This window comes from Malus sylvestris, chromosome 2 (genome assembly GCF_916048215.2).
Source record: "Malus sylvestris chromosome 2, drMalSylv7.2, whole genome shotgun sequence".
In the NCBI taxonomy this organism is placed as follows: domain Eukaryota; kingdom Viridiplantae; phylum Streptophyta; class Magnoliopsida; order Rosales; family Rosaceae; genus Malus; species Malus sylvestris.
This window is the reverse complement of record NC_062261.1, coordinates 1,344,902-1,365,359: the sequence shown is the minus strand read 5'-3', so window position 1 is coordinate 1,365,359 and position 20,458 is coordinate 1,344,902. Positions and strand designations below refer to the sequence as shown.

Here is a 20,458-nt window from a genome sequence, read left to right as displayed (position 1 = left end):
AAACTAGTACTACTAGTACTATACTTTTTTTCTTCTTTCCCAAAATAATGTTCATTCGTAAAAAGTTTACGTCAATGTGGCCTTATTCGTTGGATTAAATAAATTAGAAAAAAATCGATGGACATAAACAAAGGAAAAATTGCAAGAGGATAATATGCGAAAATCATTTTCCTAAGCGCATATTTGAACCTAAAAAGTTCTTTTAGCTATTGATCCATCATCTTTAGATTATAAGTTTATATATCCCATTTCTCTTCTAAAAATGACTACTGCATGATACAATAATCAAATCTTAAGATAATTACAAAAACAGAACTTAAGATAAAATCACTCAAATCTACTTGCAGATTAAACAGATTTAGAAAACTAATTAGATGCTTAATTACATAAGAAAATCTTTAAAATAAGCACCCTCCTTGTCTTGGAATTTCCTATATGGCTCTCTCCAGAAAGCAGTTTTCGATATAAAGACGATGACTTCGTTCCCTCGCGTAGATAACCCAGAAGATCATTGAAAGCACCAGAGCTGCAGACACCATTGCCAAACCAATGTAAATCCAGCTGCTGTGTTTTTCCAAACCATGACACTTCCCACTGCTTATGTCTCTGAATGCATCCCTAACAGATCTGCAGGATTGCAGATTCGTCAAGAATTTAACGTAACCGTAGAGTACGTAGCTCAGATTTGCAGTAGTTTCCATTTGTCCGTACAATGTGGGAGTCAGCCAGCTGCCCGGTTTTGTACAAGTACCAGCCTTTGAAACCTCACACACATATTTCTTCCATACCTGCTCAGAAAAAAAATGCCGGTCTTAGGGTATATGCAGATAGCACAAATTTTTCAAGAAAGCACTTTTAGGAGAAGCAAGTTCTTTTTCAGAATGCACCTGGAAGTGCTTCCTAAAGGTATGTGCAAACAACACTTCCAAGTTCTTTTACAACCCTAGAACATTTCAACTCTTTTTTGCCAAACATTATCTGAAGAGCTAGTCTCGTTTGGAAGTCCTTTTAAATGGTTAAAAGTTCTTATAAATAATCAAAAGAACTTTAATCTAGTGCCTCTGGATTTGAAAAGCACATGAAAGTACTTTCTAACATATGCACTTGCAAGTGTTTTTTTAAGCAAGCACTTAAAAAGTTTTATTAAAAATTCGACATGCTTCTATAGATGCGCTTGCAGTAAAAACACTTAAGAGTAGAAGATGTAGGCTTCAATTTTAGATACTTATATAATTTGTATTACCTGCGTGGCATTTTGCAGTGGCACTTCACCGGAGATACAATGTCGGTCGATGAGATTTGAATGGAAAGGGTTGCAAAGAAGAGGTACAGGTCTGTCTAACTGATTGTCGACATTCGAAGCATTGGTTATGACATGGTTAACCACGGTAACAAGCTGGAAGGTTGCATCCTTGGTGCGCAACGCAGCCTCCTGGGCAGTAGCATGGTCCACACATGGGAGTATATCGTCAAATGCAGTATGAGGTTTAGGGTTCTGAACCCATTCATCCATGGCGACACATGCATCTCCAATCGCACTATGCAACATAGGAAAAGAAGTCACATGGAGGACAAGCTGAAAATTAACTTCTAAACTAGAAATCCTTCCTACTAAAGCAGTGACAAACTGTAGTTACTTGTGGAGGACAACAAATGCACCGCACAATATGAACGCTAACGTGACAAGAATCCACCCGACAATCACCAAGCTGCACACAAATGAAATGTTTGAGTACTTTCTTGTCAAGCAAGCAACTAAAGAGCAAAGATTTCATGGTTTTTATCACTTACATGTGTACACCAACTTGCTTCCCTAGGATCGAAAATACTGCAACAAGTAGTACAACGTGATTAAATGCCAATTAATTCTCGAGTTCTCGAAATTAATTCCTCCTAAATTGAAAGAAAATAAAAGACTTACAAATTCCAAGCAAGGCCAGAAAGATCATAGCTGCAACAAGGTTAATGAGAAGGATCCTCCTGCAAAACATTGTAGCAAATACATATGTTATATGATCCAACCAATTGTCCGATTAATTTTTAGAGCTTGTAGAATATATATCTATTTACATGGTATTTAAACTATCTTTTATAGTCTTTAAATTCTTTTTTGTTCTATCAGAAAGTGTAGCTGCAGAAGCGTCAATTTTTGTTACGATATTGTCAATTTTCTTCTGGACATCTTCTGGCAGAAACACAGCATCAACTCCAATCCGCTTAGCTGCACTGAGATTATATGACACATTCCTGAGCTTTGCAGCAGTTGTATTTGCCTGACTAACAACATGGTTCAGTGCATCGGTTGAACTTCCCTGGAACTTTCCTTGACCGGAGAACAAAACAATGAATCCAATGCTGGAATGGACGGTGCAAACGGTAAACAAAATCATCAGTTCATACAAATCATAGGCAAAAATTGTCCGTGCACGTTAGATGTGTGCGCGCTCAGGAATAAGGAGAGAGACATACATTGCGGCAAGGGTGAAGAAAACGAGGAAGATGGGAGAGAGAGCATAAGCTCTTCTAGAATAACCATAAGGCTCTTTAGGGCGACAGAAGTTGCAGATACAGGTTAGGCACAAGCTTATCCCGAAAATCTTGAACCATACGACAGCAATGACAAGGAAGGGCGTCGCGGTATAGTTAACAGACTGCATCATAAATTCGTAATCAATGTGCAAAAATATATTACGCAACATGATCAACACAATGTCCCAAACAAGTACATATGAATAGTCATTCATAAGTTTTCATAGAAACCGAAATAATAAGAAGTACAAAGAAAACTCACAGCCCAGTAATGTTCATTGCTGATGTTCCAGCCACCGGTGTATCTCTTAAATCCGTCACGAGGGTCTTTCCGGCGTGTCCTCTCCCTAGACAATATCATCAGAGGTGCGTTTCGGGGAGTTTTTTCTTCTGCTAGAGACCTTCTTGTGCCCCAAGTCACCACCACCCCACCATGCTCTCTCTGATCACCACCATCCCCTACAATGCCAACACGAGCACAAACCGTAAACAAACACATTAAAGATCAAAATATAACACAAAAGGAAGCATTTTCGGCAACGAAAAGAGACTAAAGCAGCTGCGATACAGAACCTGTTGTTTGCAAAGTGTCAGAGTTTCCGAAACCGAAAGAAATGAAGAAGGAAAGGGAGAGAAAAAGAAGCAACGTTTTTGATGTGAAGCATAACATTTTTTTCCACAGAGAAATGGATGGAGAAAATACAACTGATCAGTTGAAGTGAATTTGAAGGAACCCAGATAGCAAATATTGAAGATGCTTTTTTTTACAGTTCTACTTGGATAAGATCCCTTCAACGATCCTAAGATTTCAACTGCTTTTTTGAACTCCACCCACCACCACTCCCACTACTTGCTGAGTTTAACCGCAACATGGAGAGAGAGAGAGAGAGAGAGAGAGAGAGAGAGAGAGAGAGAGAGAGAGACTTTTGTTCGATGTTACGTGTTGAATTATCTGCACACTCCACAAAGAGTTTAATTGCACGGATTATTAGGATTTTGTTTGGTTTTAATTTGACCATGGTCAATGAGAGTATATATAAGCACGTGTGGTGCTGACAAAAAAACGCACATGCAAAGAGGCTAGTATATTTGGTTCGCGGCGGTTAGATTGTAAAGGGCATTGTTTATCTGAACTTCTAAAGTGTAATACTACCAAGCTCCAAATATTACTGCTTTGTCTAATGGAGTTTCTGAGGAAGCACAAATGAGTACTGCATAGCAATAAAACCAAACCACAATGTACAAAAGAACTCCGAAGGTAAAATCACTCGAATGTACATGGACGAAAACATATTTTTACCCAACTCTTATACATGGAAACCTTTAAGCACCCTTGTCTTCGAATTCCTCAGCGGTTTTAGCAGATGCAAACTTTTTAGTGTACACTCGATGCCTTCGCTCCCTTGCATAGATCACCCAGAAGATCAGTGACAACATCACGGCTGCAGATACCATTACTAGGCCAATGTAGATCCACTCACTATGTTTTCGCAGACTAGGACAATTGTTTTTACTTATGTCGGTGAACGTAACCCTAACAAATGTGCAGTCTTGCAGATCAACCAGGAATGGACCGTAACGATACAGACCATAACTCACGTTTCTTGCAGCTTCCATTTGGCCATACATGGTTGGATTCAACCGGCCAACTGTCCTACAGATACCAGTTGCAGAAGCCTCGCAGACGTAACGCTTCCATACCTGCTTGAAACATAAAATGCGAATCTTAGTAGTTTTTACCGAACTAACAGAAAGATGTAGGCAATGTTTAGATCAACTTGGATGCTTCATTACCTGGGTGGCATTTTTCAGTTCCACCTCACCAGGGGCACACTGTCGATCAGAGAGATCAGAATTGAAAGGGTCGCAAAGAACAGGTAGTCGTGGGCCAGACTGATTAAAATATAAAGGTCCGGCAATAGGTGGATAATTAACGTTTGAGACGTTGTTGATGACACGATTAACCACAGTAACAAGTTGGTGGGTTACATCCTTGGCGCGTATCGCAGTCTCTTGGGCAGTAGCATTGTCCACACATGGGAGGATATCATCTAATGCAGTGTGAGATGTGGGGTTCTGGACCCACTCATCCATGGAAACACATGAATCTGCAACCACACTATATACATAGGACGAGAAGTTAGAGGAACAGAAGACAGATTAGAAAACAACACAACAGATCAGTCATAAGCTAGACCGAATGACACTCATATCATGAATTTGTTCTTATGAGATAACCAAGATGTAACCCTTACAACAAACATAGGTGCGACTTAGAAAGTAATATGATGTGTGATCATAACCAAATAGTACTTACTTATGGAGAAGGAGAAATACACCGCATAATATGAATGTACCCGCAACAAGAACCCACCCAACAATCACCAAACTGCATAAAAGAGGTAAGTGGATGTGAACAAATGTTTGAGGACTAGGATACAAATGTTTCCAAAATTTGAAGATGTTACAATAAAAAGGAAACAGCTTTCACTTACAAGTATACAAAGGCTTGCCACCCAAAAATGGAAAACACTGCAAGTAGTAAAAAGAAGAAAAATATAAGAATAATAGTAAAATCTTCAAAATCTGTGCCTCTAATCAAAGGAAAGTGAAAAGACTAACCAAATCCAAGGAAGGCCAAAAAGAGCATAACAGCAGCAACAATAATGAGAGCCAGTCCCCTGCAATATATAGCGAGAGACAAATATTACACACAGCATTGTGAGCACAAGTTCCAGAACTTTTAGAACATACTTACACGCTATCCAAGACATCTTGTATACTCTTAGAATTCTTTTCACTTTTATCATCAAGTGTACTGGAAGCAGAGTCGAGCTTTGTCCTAATATTGTCAATGTTACTCTGAACGTCGGAAGGCAGAAATACAGAGTCAACCCCAACCCGCTTAGCTGCACCAAGATAACCTGACAAATTCCTGAGGCTTTCAACAGTCTTATCAGCTTGACTCACAACATAATCCAACGTCTTTGTTGTGCTGCTGTGGAACTTTCCCTGACCAGTGTACAGAACAATGCATCCAACACTAGGGACCAACATAAAAATTAAAGGATGTCATCAGTTCACAAAAAATATAGTACTTGTCCATTGGTATCAAATATAGTTACCATGAACTGTGGAGAGAGGGAAGGAGAGAGACTTACATTGCCGCAAGGGTGAACAAAATAAGTAGGATGAGGGAGAGAGCATAGCATGTTCTAGAATAACCATAAGGCTCCCGTGGACAACAGCAGTAACAGAGACAGATAAGGGACAAGCTCAGCCCAAAAATCACAAACCAGACAGCAGCAACGGCAAAGAAGGGAACCGCAGTGAAACCAACAGACTGCATAAAAAATTAATAACCAATGTTAGCATACCATTCAGATACGTATTAAATATACATCCAATCTCCAAACAAAGTCCAAAAGAAAAAAAAGGATTTGAGAAACAACGAAAAGATATGATATCATAATTAGTCAATGGATAACATTCTCGGAAGCGTTCAAGGCCTGCATAAAGACAGGATACCGCACAAAATAATTTATTTGTGAACAACATCATGACAGAGTTCAAGGCCTGCATCTTTTAAGTATAAAGACATGGTCTTTCTTTCAAAGCATAAAAATCAACTGAAAGACAATTACATACCAAATTAGTTTTAAACAAAACCACAACGTAAGTAAAAAATCAACAAAATAATGTTGTGATTGCATTAATCATAGTTGGGGTGCAGAGAGGGGTATGGTTCATCGTTTGATTCTAAGTGCAAGGAAGAGGAGCTCGGGTGCCTCAGCCCCTCCAAGGACTTTCAGCTGAGGAAAAATTCATACCGCAGAAGATATAGATGGCATTTGCTTGGAAAGTCCAAGTCTTCATCCAATTAAGTTCTTAAGGAACATTTAGTATAATTCAATCATCCAACACAGCAGCAAAACACCCCCAAAACAACAGAATTATACCATAGCTCATAAATTCAGAAAAACCCAAATCACAAAAATAACAAAAAAAAAACAGCTAAATTATAAAACTTAATCAAAAGAGTTGAGAGAACTCACAGCCCAGTAATGCTCATTGCTGATATTCCACCCACCATTGTATTTCTTAAAACTATCAAGTGGGTCCCTCCTGCGCGTCCTCTCCTCAGCCAACAGCAGAGACGAGTTCTGGGCAGTTCCGCTTGCAAGCGACCTCCTTGTTTCCCATACTACCGACCCACCAGCATCATCATCCCCTCTCCCACCACCTGAAACAATCATAAAAGTAACCCCAAATTCAAGATTCAAGATCCCATTTCCTCAAAGAACAAAAGAAACGAAAAAAAAAAGAAAAAAACTGTTTCAGAAACCCCTCTGTACCTGTGTGGGAAATGTGAGAGCTTGCTGAAGTGAAAGCAACGAGGAGGCAAAAACCGAGAAAAAGGAGCAAACTTTTTGGTGGGTTCGATCTAAAACCAGGCATTTTGAATTGGGTTTTTGAGTTTTTAGATTGCAGACGAAGAAAATTTCCAGAAGGATAGAGGAAACGTTTCGGAAATTATCAGAGGAAAGCCGCGTCCATTTGCTTATATCCGTTTGCTTAACGAGAGAGAGAGAGAGATTTGATAATTTACTACTGTTTTTCTTTCAAGCTGTGTTCTTGTGGTCCTTTCGATTTCCACGGACAGCAACGGGCACTGACTCGCAAATATAAACTCTGTCGGTGTTTTTATCATGACGAAATTACCCCTTTTATATTTTTCTCTGTTTCTCATTTAGATTTTAATTATTTTGTGTAGAAAGAATATTTTTTAGAATTACGTTTGTTTGCTTTGTTTTTGGGGAATAAAATGTTGCGAATAACAGTGTATTTGAATTGCGAATAAATGCGGTACGTCACATATCATTATATAATTTGAAGGATATTTGTAAAAAAAAATATATATATTTCAATTGTATAATAACATTTAATGTACCATCTATGCTATGAGCTCAATAAAAAATCTTGTAAAACAACAAAATTAATTACTCAGGTTTTCAAATGTAAAATTGGACATAAACACTATCATTTAAAAGCAAATCTTGTTTTATAAGGTGACAAGACTCACAACCACCTCTCTTTTGAAAAAAAAAAATGAAAAAAAACTTTATTTTGTAAAAAAAATAAATAAATCCACAAGGATCAGCTTTACTTTAAGAACTTTTTTTCCTTTTCTTAATATACCAATTATAATGTGTGTGTTTTGGTAAATGTATGATTTATTGGGAAAAAAAATCAATATGTGGAAACACGATCTCGTACATCAAGTGTAATAATATAATTGGTTGGAAACTTGAAAAAAATATTATGACATTTGATATACCGGACAATGTTTCTGACACACTGAAAATCTTCTATTTGTTGTAGCTCAAAATATCTAAGTAATTACTGCTTAAGTAGGTGGCCAAAGTTTTTGATAAAACAGCAGTCCTGATATATTGATTAGAGAAGAAGAAAATGGACAAAGGTAATGAAAATTTGCTCAAATTAGTGGAGCGTGACAGTGTGTTTGCCTTATTGAAGCTCAAGAAATTTTGTACCAAGCAGGAGTTTGTAGCTGAGTTGTTAAGATTTTTTATTGAGCTAAGGTTTCGAGTTCAATTTCTCGTCCTTCGATATTGATTTTATAGTAAAAATAATTTTCCCTATAATACTAAGAGGGTTGTATTCAATTAGGATTATGTGAGATTTTAAAGGAATTTGAAAATTTATTGGTATTCAATTCAGATTTTAATTGAATCAGTGAGATGTAGGTTGTATTCTGTCATATCCCCGCCCGGGCCCCCACCACATCTTGGGCTCGACTCCGCCGTAGCACGATATTGTCCGCTTTAGGCCCCGACCATACCCTCATGATTTTGTTTCTGGGAGAACTTCCCAGTGGGTTACCCATCATAAGATTGCTCTCATGCGAACTCACTTAATTTTGGAGTTCCAATGAAATCCGATGCAGGTTGTATTCTGATTCTGTCACATCCCGCCCGAGCCCCCACCACATCTTGGGCTCGACTCCGCCGTAGCACGATATTGTCTGCTTTAGGCCCCGACCATACCCTCATGATTTTGTTTCTGGGAGAACTTCCCAATAGGTTATCCATCATTATATTGCTCTCATGCGAACTCAGTTAACTTTGGAGTTCCAATGAAACCCGAAGTCAGTGAGCTCCCAAAAGGCCTCGTGCTAGGTAGAGATGGGAATATACATATAAGACTTACAGGATCCACTCTCCTAGGCGATGTGGGATGTTACAATTCACCCCCATTTGGGACTCGACGTCCTCATCGGCACACGTTCGATCAGGGATTGGCTCTGATACCAAATTGTCACATCTCAGCACGGGCCCCCGCCACATCCCGAACTCAACTCTGTCGTAGCACGATATTCTTCGCTTTTGGCCTCGATCACGCCCTCACGGTTTTGTTTTTGGAAATTCACAAAATAACTTCCTAGTGGGTCACCCATTATGGGATTGCTCTCGCGCGAATTCGCTTAGCTTCGGAGTTCCGACGAAGCCAGTGAGCTCCCAAAATGTCTCGTGCTAGATAGAGATGAGAATATACATATAAAACTTACATGATCCACTCTCCCGAACGATATGGGATGTTATATATTCAATTTATATTTATAAAGAGTCAGTCTGGCGGTATTCAATCCATATTCTTAGATTGACTTTCCAAATTGGTGAGTATTTAAAAAGTCAGGGAATTTATTGGATTCAATAAATTTATTGATTTTGATGTATTCTAGAGCGTGAGGTATAAATATCAAAAGTCCTCACAAATCAGGCACCCTCCTCCATATTTCAACTTGATTTCTCCTTCAAACCCAACCACATAATATGAACAGCTTCTTCAAAAACCTTTCTCTCGGTATTACACACAATACGATATGTGTTTTTCTCAATGATTCATTATGAGTATGAAAATTTTGATTACATAATTTTTCTTTTTATTTCTGCGACTTTATAACTTGCAAGACAAGGACTCAACAATTTTATCAATCATGTCTCAGAATACAGGTTTTACATGATTTTTCATCTAGTTTGTTAGATGATTCATAACCCTTTGGGATTAATGTGTGTTGCTTAAAAATTAATGTCAGTGCTAGCTTCGTCTAATTTCGAAATGGGAGATTTACCTTAAGGAAGGGGCAAACAGTATAACCAATGGTCCTCCATAGAAAGCCAAACTTTGTTGGAACTAATGGTTGATGCTGCCAAGCGAGGATGGCGTGATGCTAATGGTTCGTTTAGCAAGCAATTAGTAGAAACGATGATATTTCCTGTTATTAAGGAAAAACTTGGGTGCAACAAAAATTATAGTCAATATACGAGTCGGCTGAGATGGATGAAGCAACAATATCAACATAATGCTAAATTTTTGGCAGACCCAGATGATAAAGTCTCACGGTATGTTGTGTTTTTTTTTTTTGCTTGGATTGGATGGTTAGAGCTCAAAAGAAAAAGAAAAAGTGAATAATTTGAGAGGCAAAAGTTTAGCCGACCGTATAATATGTGCAAGAATTGAATGTGTGGCTTGCATTCCAATAAGTTCAATAAAGATTTTACTCTTACCAAAAAACAAAAAAATTGCCCAATGAGTCTATTAGACTCTATAAAAATCCATTGAACTTCATAACGGAATTCATATCAAATTTTTTTACAATGCACCGGATTCTATGTGAATCAATTAAAATCCATGAAATTCATGGAAGTTAATAATTACATTAAATTCTCTCAAATTCTTAATTGAATACACCCTCCTAAGTTGTTAGTCAAGTTATTCAAAGTCCATTGTATTATTAGAAATTATTGACTATAATGGTTCTTTATAGCAAATGAAGAGGGTATAATTGCTATTAAACTTGAATGTGAACCATCACAAACACATGATAATTATATTTGAACGGTTCAAAAAAATTAGAGCCTTAAATTAACCAAATATTAAAAAATAAAAGAGGAAGAAAACTCGATAACGTGATTGGAGTGATATGTATTGGTAACAAGAAATGTTTGATGTGTTTGTAAAATTAAGAACAAGAATGAAACAAAAACTATGCAAACATTCAAGGAATCAATATTTTTTTGATCTCGCGGTTCAAAGCCGATGACAGAATAAACTGAATAACTCCTTTTAAATTTTACAACTCCTAATAACTCATCTTACTGGTGCACCTCATAAACATCATGGGCTCCAATTTTTCTATCTCAATTTTTTAAACAGTCAAATTATGTGCTCCGTTTCTTCCGACCTTAAAATTTAGAGATAATTTGAATTAACATTCAAGATGTATGAATTGTGTGGTCATGAATACACACACATATATATATAGTTATTTTTTTTTTCTTCGATGAATTGGGACCATTTCTTTTTGTGGTCGAATTGGGTGACAGCCAAAATCTTATCAATAAGATAATTTGGACATTAGCAACTTTAAGATGAAATCTTTGTCTTTTTTATTCCAAACCGATATCATATCTTACTTTGATTTCCGGAAAAAGATAAAAACTAAACTTGAGTTTAAAGCGTCTTATTCAGTATTATGACTAATTGATTTAACTTGCGTTTAGACTAGTACACTATCTGATCTGAATCGTGTGTGTGTGTGTGTGTTAACTTATGATTATTATCATTAAGAGAAATTTAGTAGCAAAACAAAAATTCTTAAAAAGGAGACGAGTTGGAGGATTTGCCACAACAATCCACTTTTTCGGTAGCTGAGAACACTCACAGAGGCTTCATTATGACAATTCACTTTTTCAGCAGCCAGAAGACTCATAGAGGCTTCATCACGACAGTCCACTTTTTCGGCTGTCAGTAAGATTTACAGAGGTATTTTAACCTACCATTGACCACAATCGTATGATTAACGAGTGTCATGAGTCAAAAACAAGACCCGTCGTATGTAATACGACCTGCAATTCATCACAAATCACTGGATCACCGCGTGATGATTACTTAGCAGCAAAAGTTGAATATTATGAAATAATTTGAATAATTTTTGTGCATATAATATAGTTTTGGGTGGTTTTTGTGTAAATGGCATGCATAATAATATAAAGTTTAGGAGTGTGAGGTGTTGGAAACACACTGCATCATCACGACACACGTTTTCCTTTGAAATCGTCAACCTTACGTTGACATGCCAAAATTAATATACATGTGACATGCCAGCTATAGAGTTCTAAGGATTTATTTGATAATATTAAAACTAAGATGTTCATAACACGGAATTGAATTATAGTTTCTGTTGGCCAAACCAAACTAAAAAGCAATCTCTTTTTTTTTTTTTTTTTGGACAGTAAAAAGCAATATCTTAATTCTTATTTTCATGTGGATGGATTGGCAATGTGCATCATTCCATGTGGTTGGCACTTTTAATAGTGGTGGCAGGCTGAAGTTTGGACACAAGAACGTTATGTCGCAATTGGGAAACTTAGAAACATGTACGGGCTCAGTAGGCAAATCACAGGTATGCATCTCACAACTCGTGCAACGGTTAAATTTAAGGACTATGATTCTCTCCCCTCCTTTTTTCATCCCCTTCCATCCCCTCCTCTCACATTCTCTTATTTTATCTTTCTCTTGTTATAAAATATAAGATGTTGACGTGGCTTAACCGTGACCGTTCAAATAGGAAAGAAGGGAAGGGGAGGGAAATAAAAAGAAGAGAGAATCCTACTCCAAAATTTAAACTTTGAAAGTCGGTTTATACTAAAAGAATGGTCCACATTATTAGCTCCTCATTATGGAGAGATTTTTAAGTGTGCCTCGGAACGCGGACACATACACTATATGTCGTTATCCAAGTGGAGGGACATTTGAAAAAAAATAAAAAAATTCTTTCACTTATATAATAACATATAATATACCATTTCGTGTTTTAGACACATAAAAAATTATCTTCTCATTATGGGGCTCAAAAACACCAACGACCCTACATAATGGACTTTAAATTGGCCCAACCCAAGAAATGAGATGGTGGGCAAACTTGAAATAGATCTGTGATGCATGGAATAAAAAACCCACAAGGGGATATGAGCTCAAAACACAAGGCCACAAGAAACTGTATAAACTGTCTGAGACCATATCAGTTCACACACTGCAGTCTGCAGCAATGACTGCATTCTTCCAAACTCTGCTTCCCAGTTGTTCTTCGAGACCGACCATAATAGCCTCTCCTATTCCATGGGTTCCCCTCAAACCAATCTCAGATTCCATGGCCTCTTTGGCCATTTCACAGTTAAACAGGCAGCAGGGACAGACGGCAGTATCAGTTGCCTTCAACCCATCTAGGAATTTTGACATCTCTTCATATGATGAAGAAGAAGGTATGACCTTTCCTTAATTTGGTTTCTCCGGTTAATGTTTCTGTCCCTTCATCTTTGTAGTAATTTTTATTTGATGCTAACAATCACATACTCTTTTAAACGAGTAAATTTTCAATGTGGTTGTTGCACTGCTACATATTATAACACGTGTATATATTTATTAATATGACGATTTAGCGCAAATGAGGGAGAAAAATGAAAAAAACTATTAATCCAATGGTCAAGAATCCATTTATATCTCATCTTACGCATTAGTATTGTTACTACACCTTGGAAACACACTATCTTTGTTGTCCACTCATATTTAACATGTAAACTAGTAGCACAAAGGGGCGGTGCGACCATCACACTCAAAATTTGGGTGCTTTAATAAGATATAGAAGACACAATATTGGATATGAAAACTTGATTAAATCTGGCTCTAAAATGTTTGTTATTGGCAGACACATCTAGCAAAGTTGAACCTCCAATGCCACCAAGTGAAGGCCGTTTCGAAATAGTTATTGACAATGATATAATTCGAGGTCTTGATTTATCTCCATTTCATACTGCAACTAGGATTACCACTCCTTCATCAGGTAATTTAATTAACGAGTTAAGCATTAGCTGAACAAAGTTAAATTTCATGATTGACTTTTATGCAAACCCTAATGGAGTTTTACTACCATCAACTACACGAGAGAAGATTCGCGTGATCCTCGAGAACTATCCGAATTCCCTGCATAAGGCTCTGGTTTTTGAGACTTGATGGCTCTTATCCCTGGCTGCTAGTCCTCTTGGATTGGCGCGCTGGAGAGCTAGCTCGTTATGGTGCCATGTTGATTCACACCAGGTAGCATAATCTAGGGAGCTTTTATTAGCGCTCTGGGCAGTGCATGATGAATATTTTGGAGCGCTATTAATAGTTCTTTGTAATTTGTTACAATGCCATTGTGGAAAAGTTGGAGAGTGTGATGCTTATTCAATGGCCTGACTTTTGAAATCCCTCATCTTTGCAGATGAACATGAGGATGGGAGTTGTCTTCAACGCCGAGGCACTCAAGCTGTTCGTCATGCAGACATTCCAAAACCTAGATTGAAGACTAGTGACATGGCTAGGATGCTAGGTTTTGGGATTGGAGACGAACTTTATGACATGATCAACAAGCATCCACTGAAAACATCATAAAACAAGCCTAATGTCTCAACTTAGTGTTCCCTCAATGTCATACAGGATTGATTAAGAACGAGGCTAGGTGTTGATGCGCGTCTAGTTCACTGTCAGGAGGAGCTGCACACCGTATCCTTTGGCAGTGGCAGTAAACCAATATCAGAAAGAAGCTGCTACTATGATCGATGATTTTGCTACAGCTGTTTTTTCTAACTTCAATTTTTTATACAGGTTTGATTTACTGTACTTCTTAGAATGGTAATTTAAAAAATTCTGTTTCTGTTCATCTTGTTATCGTGCATAGAGATACATTTCGTACATAAAGTTCCAATCTGCACGAAAGAGAAATTTTTTGAGCATGTACATGAGATTCCTCATTGTTTTTTTATAAATAATCTGTACATTTACCAGACAAAAAAATGAAAGTAAATTAAACTAGCCTGGCGAAATTGAGAAATCGCCAAATACTTGGTCAACTTCATAAAAAATTAATTAGTTTACTGACTTTGAATGTGCGAAAATGAGGGTAGCTTAGAACTTAAACCAGGAGATTTGCACATAGGACAAACATTTTTATGCCCTAGCCATTGCTTAATGCAAGAAATGTGGAAGCCGTGTCCACAGTCCAATGTTCCTAGCTCATCCTCCTCTACAAAATCCTCCTGACCGATGCTGCAGAAGTCTTTCTGAACATTTTCTTCTTTAAACACAAAGTAATTGCTGCGTTTGAGAGACGTGACAGCTGCTTCCTCAGATAATCCTGTACTGACATACCCTATATGATCTTCTAAAGCCAATAGTTCCTACAGATGCCAAGAGAGATTATGACAATAGCGATACTCATCAAACCATTGTCGATCAAGATAGTTAATAAACAAAGAAAGTTCCGATGTGAGAGTGTACCTCATATGACATGCTATCCACATCGAGCCACATTGCTCCATAACGATCACGCATTTCAATCGAGAAGTGCAGAGGTCGTTGGTAAGTAGCTCCAGCGTTCTGCAAGCTATCAGGTGGCCTGTGCATGTATAGAGTCGACTCCGTGAGAAGTTGCCTCCACAGATCAATTTGGGTCTCATTTTGGAACCCGTTATCATCAGAAGACGCAGAAGCCTGACCTAATTGAAATGTATAATCTCCGTGTCTTATGTGGGGAGGCCATAAAGATCGAAAAAAATTGTTAGGCATCCCAAAAAGACGTTGAAAAAGATAAAATTGGCGAAGAAGAGGAGCAGATCCAAGAATTAATGTGGCGCAAGTTCCAGAATTGAACTCGTCTGAACCTGAAAAATTAGTATTAGTTCTTCCAATTTGGTTAAGTAATATTGTATGAGATGAGTTGAGGTCTGGAGTGTTGGCAATGCAACTTGTTATGCTCCTTGTGATGGCTGCTGAAAGCGGATCATGTGAGCTCCTTCGAACAATTAAGCTCACAGGTTTTAAAGCTTGATGTGATCCTCGCAGCGAGGACAAAGATGTCTGGAGAAGACGCAAACAATGTGTGAAAAATTGGAAGAACTTGTTAGAAAATTGTGCAACTTTGAAACTGAGGCCTATTGCTTGTGTCACAAGAAATCATATCGGGAATTAAAAAAATAAAACTCAGAAGAAGAGATAAAAAGTGTTTATTAATACTCACCCTCCCTGCAGATCCAAAATTGGCAAGTAAACCAGGATCTTCCCCCGTCTTTTTACTACAATCACATTTTTCTGAATTCAAACATTGACATATTCCGCGAATATAATAAATTACGCGTTGATTTCGCGTACAATCGAGTATCAAGTGGATGTGAAATAATTCGAACTTAATTTTGTTCTTCTAATCAACTTACGTTGGTTCTCGAGGAGGATTAGCATGGGAACAAGTTGCATGCATCGTTAGAACGAGAGGAGAGATTAACTCAAAGCATTAATCAAGCTACTACAATTAATGACACGCCCCGACCCCGATATTCCCCGAATATTAGGATAGGCATGTGCTGGCCAACACCTGAGGTGACGAAAGCCATTTATTGAATACAAGAGTAAAGATTAGGAGAAAATATAAATATAATTCTCAGAAGGTCTAAAGGAAATAAACAGTGCTTAAGAAAGTGGCTAGAGTGCACAGAGCATGTTCTAATTTGAGATTTCAAAAGGAAGGACTATTACAGATATCACACAAGGAAAACGGACGCAGCTATTGGTAGGTGAATGCCTCGTATATTGCGTCGTAGTCCTCGTCCCTAAGACCTGAATGGGGGCGCAAAATAAGGGTGAGTGGACCAAGTTTATATACATACATAATACGAAAACAATTATAAACATACTAACCCCCACAGTTAAGATAATGAAAACTACTAAATAATAAGTGATAGGTTTCTCAAAACCTCTAGCATGCCATAAAAACAATTCATATATCTCTCTGCAAATCAATCTCAGAAAATCATATCACAAATCATATCAGGAAGCATAACACAAGTTGTGTTGCTAGTGAGTGCACTGAATAACAATACTCCCGGCCCAATGCCTGCACCTCAGTCTCTGTGCCCGTAGCCAGAGATATCTCCCTCCCGACCCAATGCCTGTCTCCGTGTCCCTCAGCCTTTTGCTAGGGATTATTTCTCCTGGCCTCAATGCCAACACCAGATCCTCGCCTCAGTCGGCATAGTGTTCACTAGGTACGCACAAAACATAATTCATCTCTAAAATACAACTTCGTAGCATAAATTCATCGATCATCTATACTACGAAGAGGTGTTCGAAAGTCATTTGAAACACATTCTTAGTATCCTATCATCATCGATCAGATAGTCTACCAGAATGAGGGTTATATAGAAAATACAATATAATGAAAATAGTTCAAAATATATATAATCAATCATAATTAAATCATCATGCTTCTGTAAAGTATTCCTCAAATCAATCAATCTGCAAGGCATGCTATTAAATTATGCAATTCTATCAATAAAACATGCAATTTTTGAAGGTGGTCCACTCACAGATACTCCGAAGCAGCAGAATTGTGCGGAAAATTATTAAGGAAGTCTCCACTAGCAACTTCACCTAAGAACGAAAATGTACAACTTAATCAAACTACCCAAACAATATAATTCTAGGAAATGAAAATGGGCCTTGGGTTTGGATAGGTTAGGATCAAGAGGTGGTTTGGGCTTGAGCCCAAACCCATACTCACCAACACACACACACATGCAAAGCATGCATTACACACACACTTGCATATACATATACATATATAAACACACACACACACACAGAGCATGCATAAGCATGCGCTGCACACACACACTTGCATATATATATATATATATATATATATATATATATATATATATATACATATATAAACACACACACACACACAACATGCATAAGCATGCACTTCACACACACACATAACATGCACCGTACCCCACACACACACATACATGCACACGACATACACTCACACAGCACACGCACACCCACAGCACATACACGCACACGGCCCAACTTCCTACACAAACATACACACACAATTTACGTACATACACAACACATACGCACACACTCAACAGCTCACAACACACACCTGCACACACACACACGCACACCTTGCAGGGACCAAACATACCAAACACACACTCACGAACTCGCCGGAGTTCGTCATCGGAACCGGACATGCATGCACAAAGGATGGCAAGGGTTAGGGCTTGAATAAAGGGTTCTAAAACCTCACAAATATACCTAAGAACTCACCTGGACGCACTGCAGCAGGTTTTGGGAAGAAATGGACCTCGAACTCGTCGGAGTTCGTCGTCGGAGCTAGATTGTTGGCACAGAGAAAAACTGAGGTCAAAACCCTCGAGTTTTGTCATAAAACCAACATACATAACCCAGAAATTTGAAGAAGGAACACACTTCTCACCTGGGTTCGAGTTTTAGAGCTTTGAAGCATCTCGGCTTCAATGGCAGAAAGCTCCACGATGCTCTGATGGCGCATGCAAGGGTACCATTGAGTTCGTTAAGTTGATAACATTGCTAAGAAATGTAGAAAACTTAGGTATGAAGAAAGATAACGAATATCAGAGAGAGAGAGAGAAGACGATCTTTTGCAACAGATTTTTCTATTACTGTTTTAACTTAATCAATACAATGCAATTCTGCTATTTATACTCATACAAAATATAACACCCTAGATACAAAACTCAACAGCCATTAATAATCACACAAGACAATGCAGCAGTGGACAAAGTAGCAGTAATGAGTGTCATTAAAGCCTTATCATGAATCTTCCAGATTTTATATGCATCAGTTAACAGTTTGTGCATGTTCCACAGTATCATTATCAGAATCCGAGTCATCAAAACGTGCAGGACAAGGAATTGAGCCATCAAGAAAACCTCGAATTCCATTACCATCCAATCACAATTCCAGTTGAAAGTTCCAAGTAACATAATTGGAATCATCAAGTTTAACCGTAACAATATTACCAACACTGGGAATCAGTGAGGAAATCGGAGATTGTGTAAGAGCCAATTGAGCAGTGGTAACCATGTTTGTACAAATAACAATCAACAAATCGTGAATCACAAGAGAGTATACCACAGATAGGCGAAAAGAACCAAGAACAAGAATCAAGGAGTAGTAATATCACAGCAGAGAGAGAATGAACAAAAAATCAAGAATCCGCAACACCAATTTCCACATATTAGGATTGCAGTAGAGATCTTCAACAATAATCAGGGATTCAACCGTAACATAGAGAAGAAATCACCTCAGCAACTAGCGACAATGAACAACAGCTCAAGAACACCAAAAATCCCCAATTTCTAGGGTTTTGCAGAGCACCGACTTCGAAGACTAGCGACAGAAATCAGAACCCACCGACTGCGACTGAATCGAAATCCACAACCTGAACACCGACGACGATCGACAAATCACAACAACAATCCAAGAAAGAGAAAACGAGAGCGGAAGCAAGAAGGATCGACAACCGAAGGTGTTAACCGTATCGGCTTTGATACCATGATAACATTGCTAAGAAATGTAGAAAACTTAGGTATGAAGAAAGATAACGAATATCAGAGAGAGAGAGAGAGAAGACGATCTTTTGCAACAGATTTTTCTATTACTGTTTTAACTTAATCAATACAATGCAATTATGCTATTTATACTCATACAAAACATAACACCCTAGATACAAAACTCAACAGCCACTAATACAAGGACAAGTGGCATTCTCTACATAACTCTAATATAAGTCTCAAGGATTCCAAATATATAGATTTTGGGGTTTGATTTGTGAAGGAAGAGAGGTGAAAGCTAGAGAGAATCTCTCGGAGTTTAGAGAGTGAGAGAGAGAGAGAAGAAACCGAAAGAGAGAGAGCACTGAGATTGGAAAATTGTTTCAGGAAGAGAGGGAAGAAGAGAGAGATCTGAGAGCTGCCACATGGCAATTTAAGAACAATAGAAATTCTAAATTAAGGGTTAGGATTAAAAGAGAATAAGGGACTAAATTGATAGATGACAAATATGTTCTAGGGAAAAATAGAGATAGAATGAAAATATGGGGGTGGGGTTTAACAATTAAAACCTAATTATATGATTACGACTAAAGATTAGTGTAGGAAATGAGAGCCAGAGGGATTAATTATTAGTGAATGAAAATGAGAGAGGGGGAAATTAGGTTGTGACTTTGGGGGTGGCTTAGCGGTTATGGTGGGCGGGATTTGTAACGGTGAGTCTGGAGACGCTTCTCCACCAAATACTAGGGGAAACGAAGGCTGAACATGTAACTGGAAAAAGAGAAAAAAAAACATTATCAGAAGTGCACAATAAACTTTTTAGAGTGCCAATAACATCTCGTTAAAACTTTTATACTTGCGTAGAAATTAATTGTCAAATTATATTTGTTATTTTTTAACTTCTTTGATAAGCGTTGACGTATATTATTGGTAAAAACAAAACTTTATGATAGTTAATTAATAAAAATTCTTATAAACACATAAGATCACATTATTAATGCGGATAACCGTCCGTTAACAAATCCGATAGCGACTGCTAGTGACTTTGCCAGTGCAATCCATCCTTCTACAAGTCAGGAAGATTTACAATGACATTTCAGCCTTTTTTGACCACCATCATGAGATTTATGAGCCCCAGGAAATGGACTCAAAATATGTCGTGTGGGATACATACCTTAAATTCTTTCCTAACCACTGCGTCACCCCATGATGGTTAAAATAATGTTTATTAGGATTATCAATGATCTTTAGATTATTAGATCATGTCAAATGATTTTTCTTCTTAAATTGGATCCTATCACAATTGATTTAATTGATCCGTTTACAATCCTATTGATGAGTAATTTTTAGAGAAATAGTGAGGATAGTTGCTTCATGTAGAAAGAGTGATGGAGGTGGGAGGAAAAGTGAGGATTACTTGGAGA

At 37.8% G+C, this 20,458-nt stretch overlaps 4 protein-coding genes across 9 annotated transcripts; 1 reads left to right on the top strand and 3 right to left on the bottom strand.

The window, feature by feature from the left end:
- Positions 1 to 222: 222 nt before the first annotated feature.
- LOC126604369 (uncharacterized) lies at positions 223 to 3,579 on the bottom strand. The gene is made up of 9 exons (XM_050271591.1): positions 3,103 to 3,579; positions 2,792 to 2,988; positions 2,470 to 2,651; positions 2,071 to 2,355; positions 1,922 to 1,980; positions 1,792 to 1,828; positions 1,638 to 1,709; positions 1,244 to 1,538; positions 223 to 788 (listed from the first exon to the last, which is right to left on the bottom strand). The coding sequence occupies exons 1-9, from the start codon at positions 3,197 to 3,199 to the stop codon at positions 432 to 434; spliced, it is 1,581 nt and encodes a 526-aa protein (XP_050127548.1). The 5' UTR covers positions 3,200 to 3,579; the 3' UTR covers positions 223 to 431.
- Positions 3,580 to 3,724: 145 nt separating this feature from the next.
- On the bottom strand, positions 3,725 to 7,195 carry LOC126604360 (uncharacterized). Its single transcript, XM_050271578.1, has 9 exons — positions 6,885 to 7,195; positions 6,585 to 6,772; positions 5,691 to 5,872; positions 5,288 to 5,572; positions 5,152 to 5,210; positions 5,025 to 5,061; positions 4,847 to 4,918; positions 4,324 to 4,648; positions 3,725 to 4,230 (listed from the first exon to the last, which is right to left on the bottom strand). The coding sequence occupies exons 1-9, from the start codon at positions 6,985 to 6,987 to the stop codon at positions 3,853 to 3,855; spliced, it is 1,629 nt and encodes a 542-aa protein (XP_050127535.1). The 5' UTR covers positions 6,988 to 7,195; the 3' UTR covers positions 3,725 to 3,852.
- A 5,415-nt stretch (positions 7,196 to 12,610) lies between these two features.
- Positions 12,611 to 14,311, top strand: LOC126585687 (protein CHLORORESPIRATORY REDUCTION 6, chloroplastic-like). Of its 2 annotated transcripts, none has more exons than XM_050250168.1 (3): positions 12,611 to 12,875; positions 13,319 to 13,453; positions 13,874 to 14,311. In XM_050250168.1, the coding sequence occupies exons 1-3, from the start codon at positions 12,662 to 12,664 to the stop codon at positions 14,041 to 14,043; spliced, it is 519 nt and encodes a 172-aa protein (XP_050106125.1). In that variant the 5' UTR covers positions 12,611 to 12,661; the 3' UTR covers positions 14,044 to 14,311. The 2 variants fall into 2 exon arrangements, with proteins under 2 accessions (XP_050106125.1, XP_050106132.1); XM_050250175.1 differs by lacking the exon at positions 13,874 to 14,311 and adding an exon at positions 13,561 to 13,820.
- A 179-nt stretch (positions 14,312 to 14,490) lies between these two features.
- LOC126585660 (uncharacterized) lies at positions 14,491 to 18,112 on the bottom strand. Of its 5 annotated transcripts, none has more exons than XM_050250133.1 (6): positions 17,936 to 18,112; positions 17,767 to 17,832; positions 15,861 to 17,073; positions 15,668 to 15,738; positions 14,929 to 15,507; positions 14,491 to 14,828 (listed from the first exon to the last, which is right to left on the bottom strand). In XM_050250133.1, the coding sequence occupies exons 3-6, from the start codon at positions 15,898 to 15,900 to the stop codon at positions 14,523 to 14,525; spliced, it is 996 nt and encodes a 331-aa protein (XP_050106090.1). In that variant the 5' UTR covers positions 15,901 to 17,073; positions 17,767 to 17,832; positions 17,936 to 18,112; the 3' UTR covers positions 14,491 to 14,522. The 5 variants fall into 5 exon arrangements, with proteins under 5 accessions (XP_050106090.1, XP_050106101.1, XP_050106083.1 ...); XM_050250144.1 differs by lacking the exons at positions 17,767 to 17,832; positions 17,936 to 18,112 and adding an exon at positions 17,204 to 17,732 and having other exon boundaries at positions 15,861 to 16,260; positions 17,010 to 17,073; XM_050250126.1 differs by lacking the exons at positions 17,767 to 17,832; positions 17,936 to 18,112 and having other exon boundaries at positions 15,861 to 16,018; positions 16,180 to 16,260; positions 17,010 to 17,731.
- Between the last annotated feature and the right edge of the window lie 2,346 nt (positions 18,113 to 20,458).

Coding starts and splice junctions, on each gene's coding strand:
- LOC126604369 (XM_050271591.1), bottom strand. CDS start 3,199: ATGTTATGCTTCACATCAAAAACGTTGCTTCTTTTTCTCTCCCTTTCC. Junction 2,652..2,791: donor GCAATGAACATTACTGGGCT/GTGAGTTTTCTT, acceptor TTTATGATGCAG/TCTGTTAACTATACCGCGAC. Junction 1,710..1,791: donor AAGCAAGTTGGTGTACACAT/GTAAGTGATAAA, acceptor ATTTGTGTGCAG/CTTGGTGATTGTCGGGTGGA.
- LOC126604360 (XM_050271578.1), bottom strand. CDS start 6,987: ATGCCTGGTTTTAGATCGAACCCACCAAAAAGTTTGCTCCTTTTTCTC. Junction 5,062..5,151: donor TTTGGCCTTCCTTGGATTTG/GTTAGTCTTTTC, acceptor TACTACTTGCAG/TGTTTTCCATTTTTGGGTGG. Junction 4,231..4,323: donor AACTGAAAAATGCCACCCAG/GTAATGAAGCAT, acceptor TGTTTCAAGCAG/GTATGGAAGCGTTACGTCTG.
- LOC126585687 (XM_050250168.1), top strand. CDS start 12,662: ATGACTGCATTCTTCCAAACTCTGCTTCCCAGTTGTTCTTCGAGACCG. Junction 12,876..13,318: donor TTCATATGATGAAGAAGAAG/GTATGACCTTTC, acceptor TGTTATTGGCAG/ACACATCTAGCAAAGTTGAA. Junction 13,454..13,873: donor GATTACCACTCCTTCATCAG/GTAATTTAATTA, acceptor TCATCTTTGCAG/ATGAACATGAGGATGGGAGT.
- LOC126585660 (XM_050250133.1), bottom strand. CDS start 15,900: ATGCAACTTGTTCCCATGCTAATCCTCCTCGAGAACCAAC. Junction 15,739..15,860: donor AATCCTCCTCGAGAACCAAC/GTAAGTTGATTA, acceptor GTTTGAATTCAG/AAAAATGTGATTGTAGTAAA. Junction 14,829..14,928: donor TGGATAGCATGTCATATGAG/GTACACTCTCAC, acceptor TGGCATCTGTAG/GAACTATTGGCTTTAGAAGA.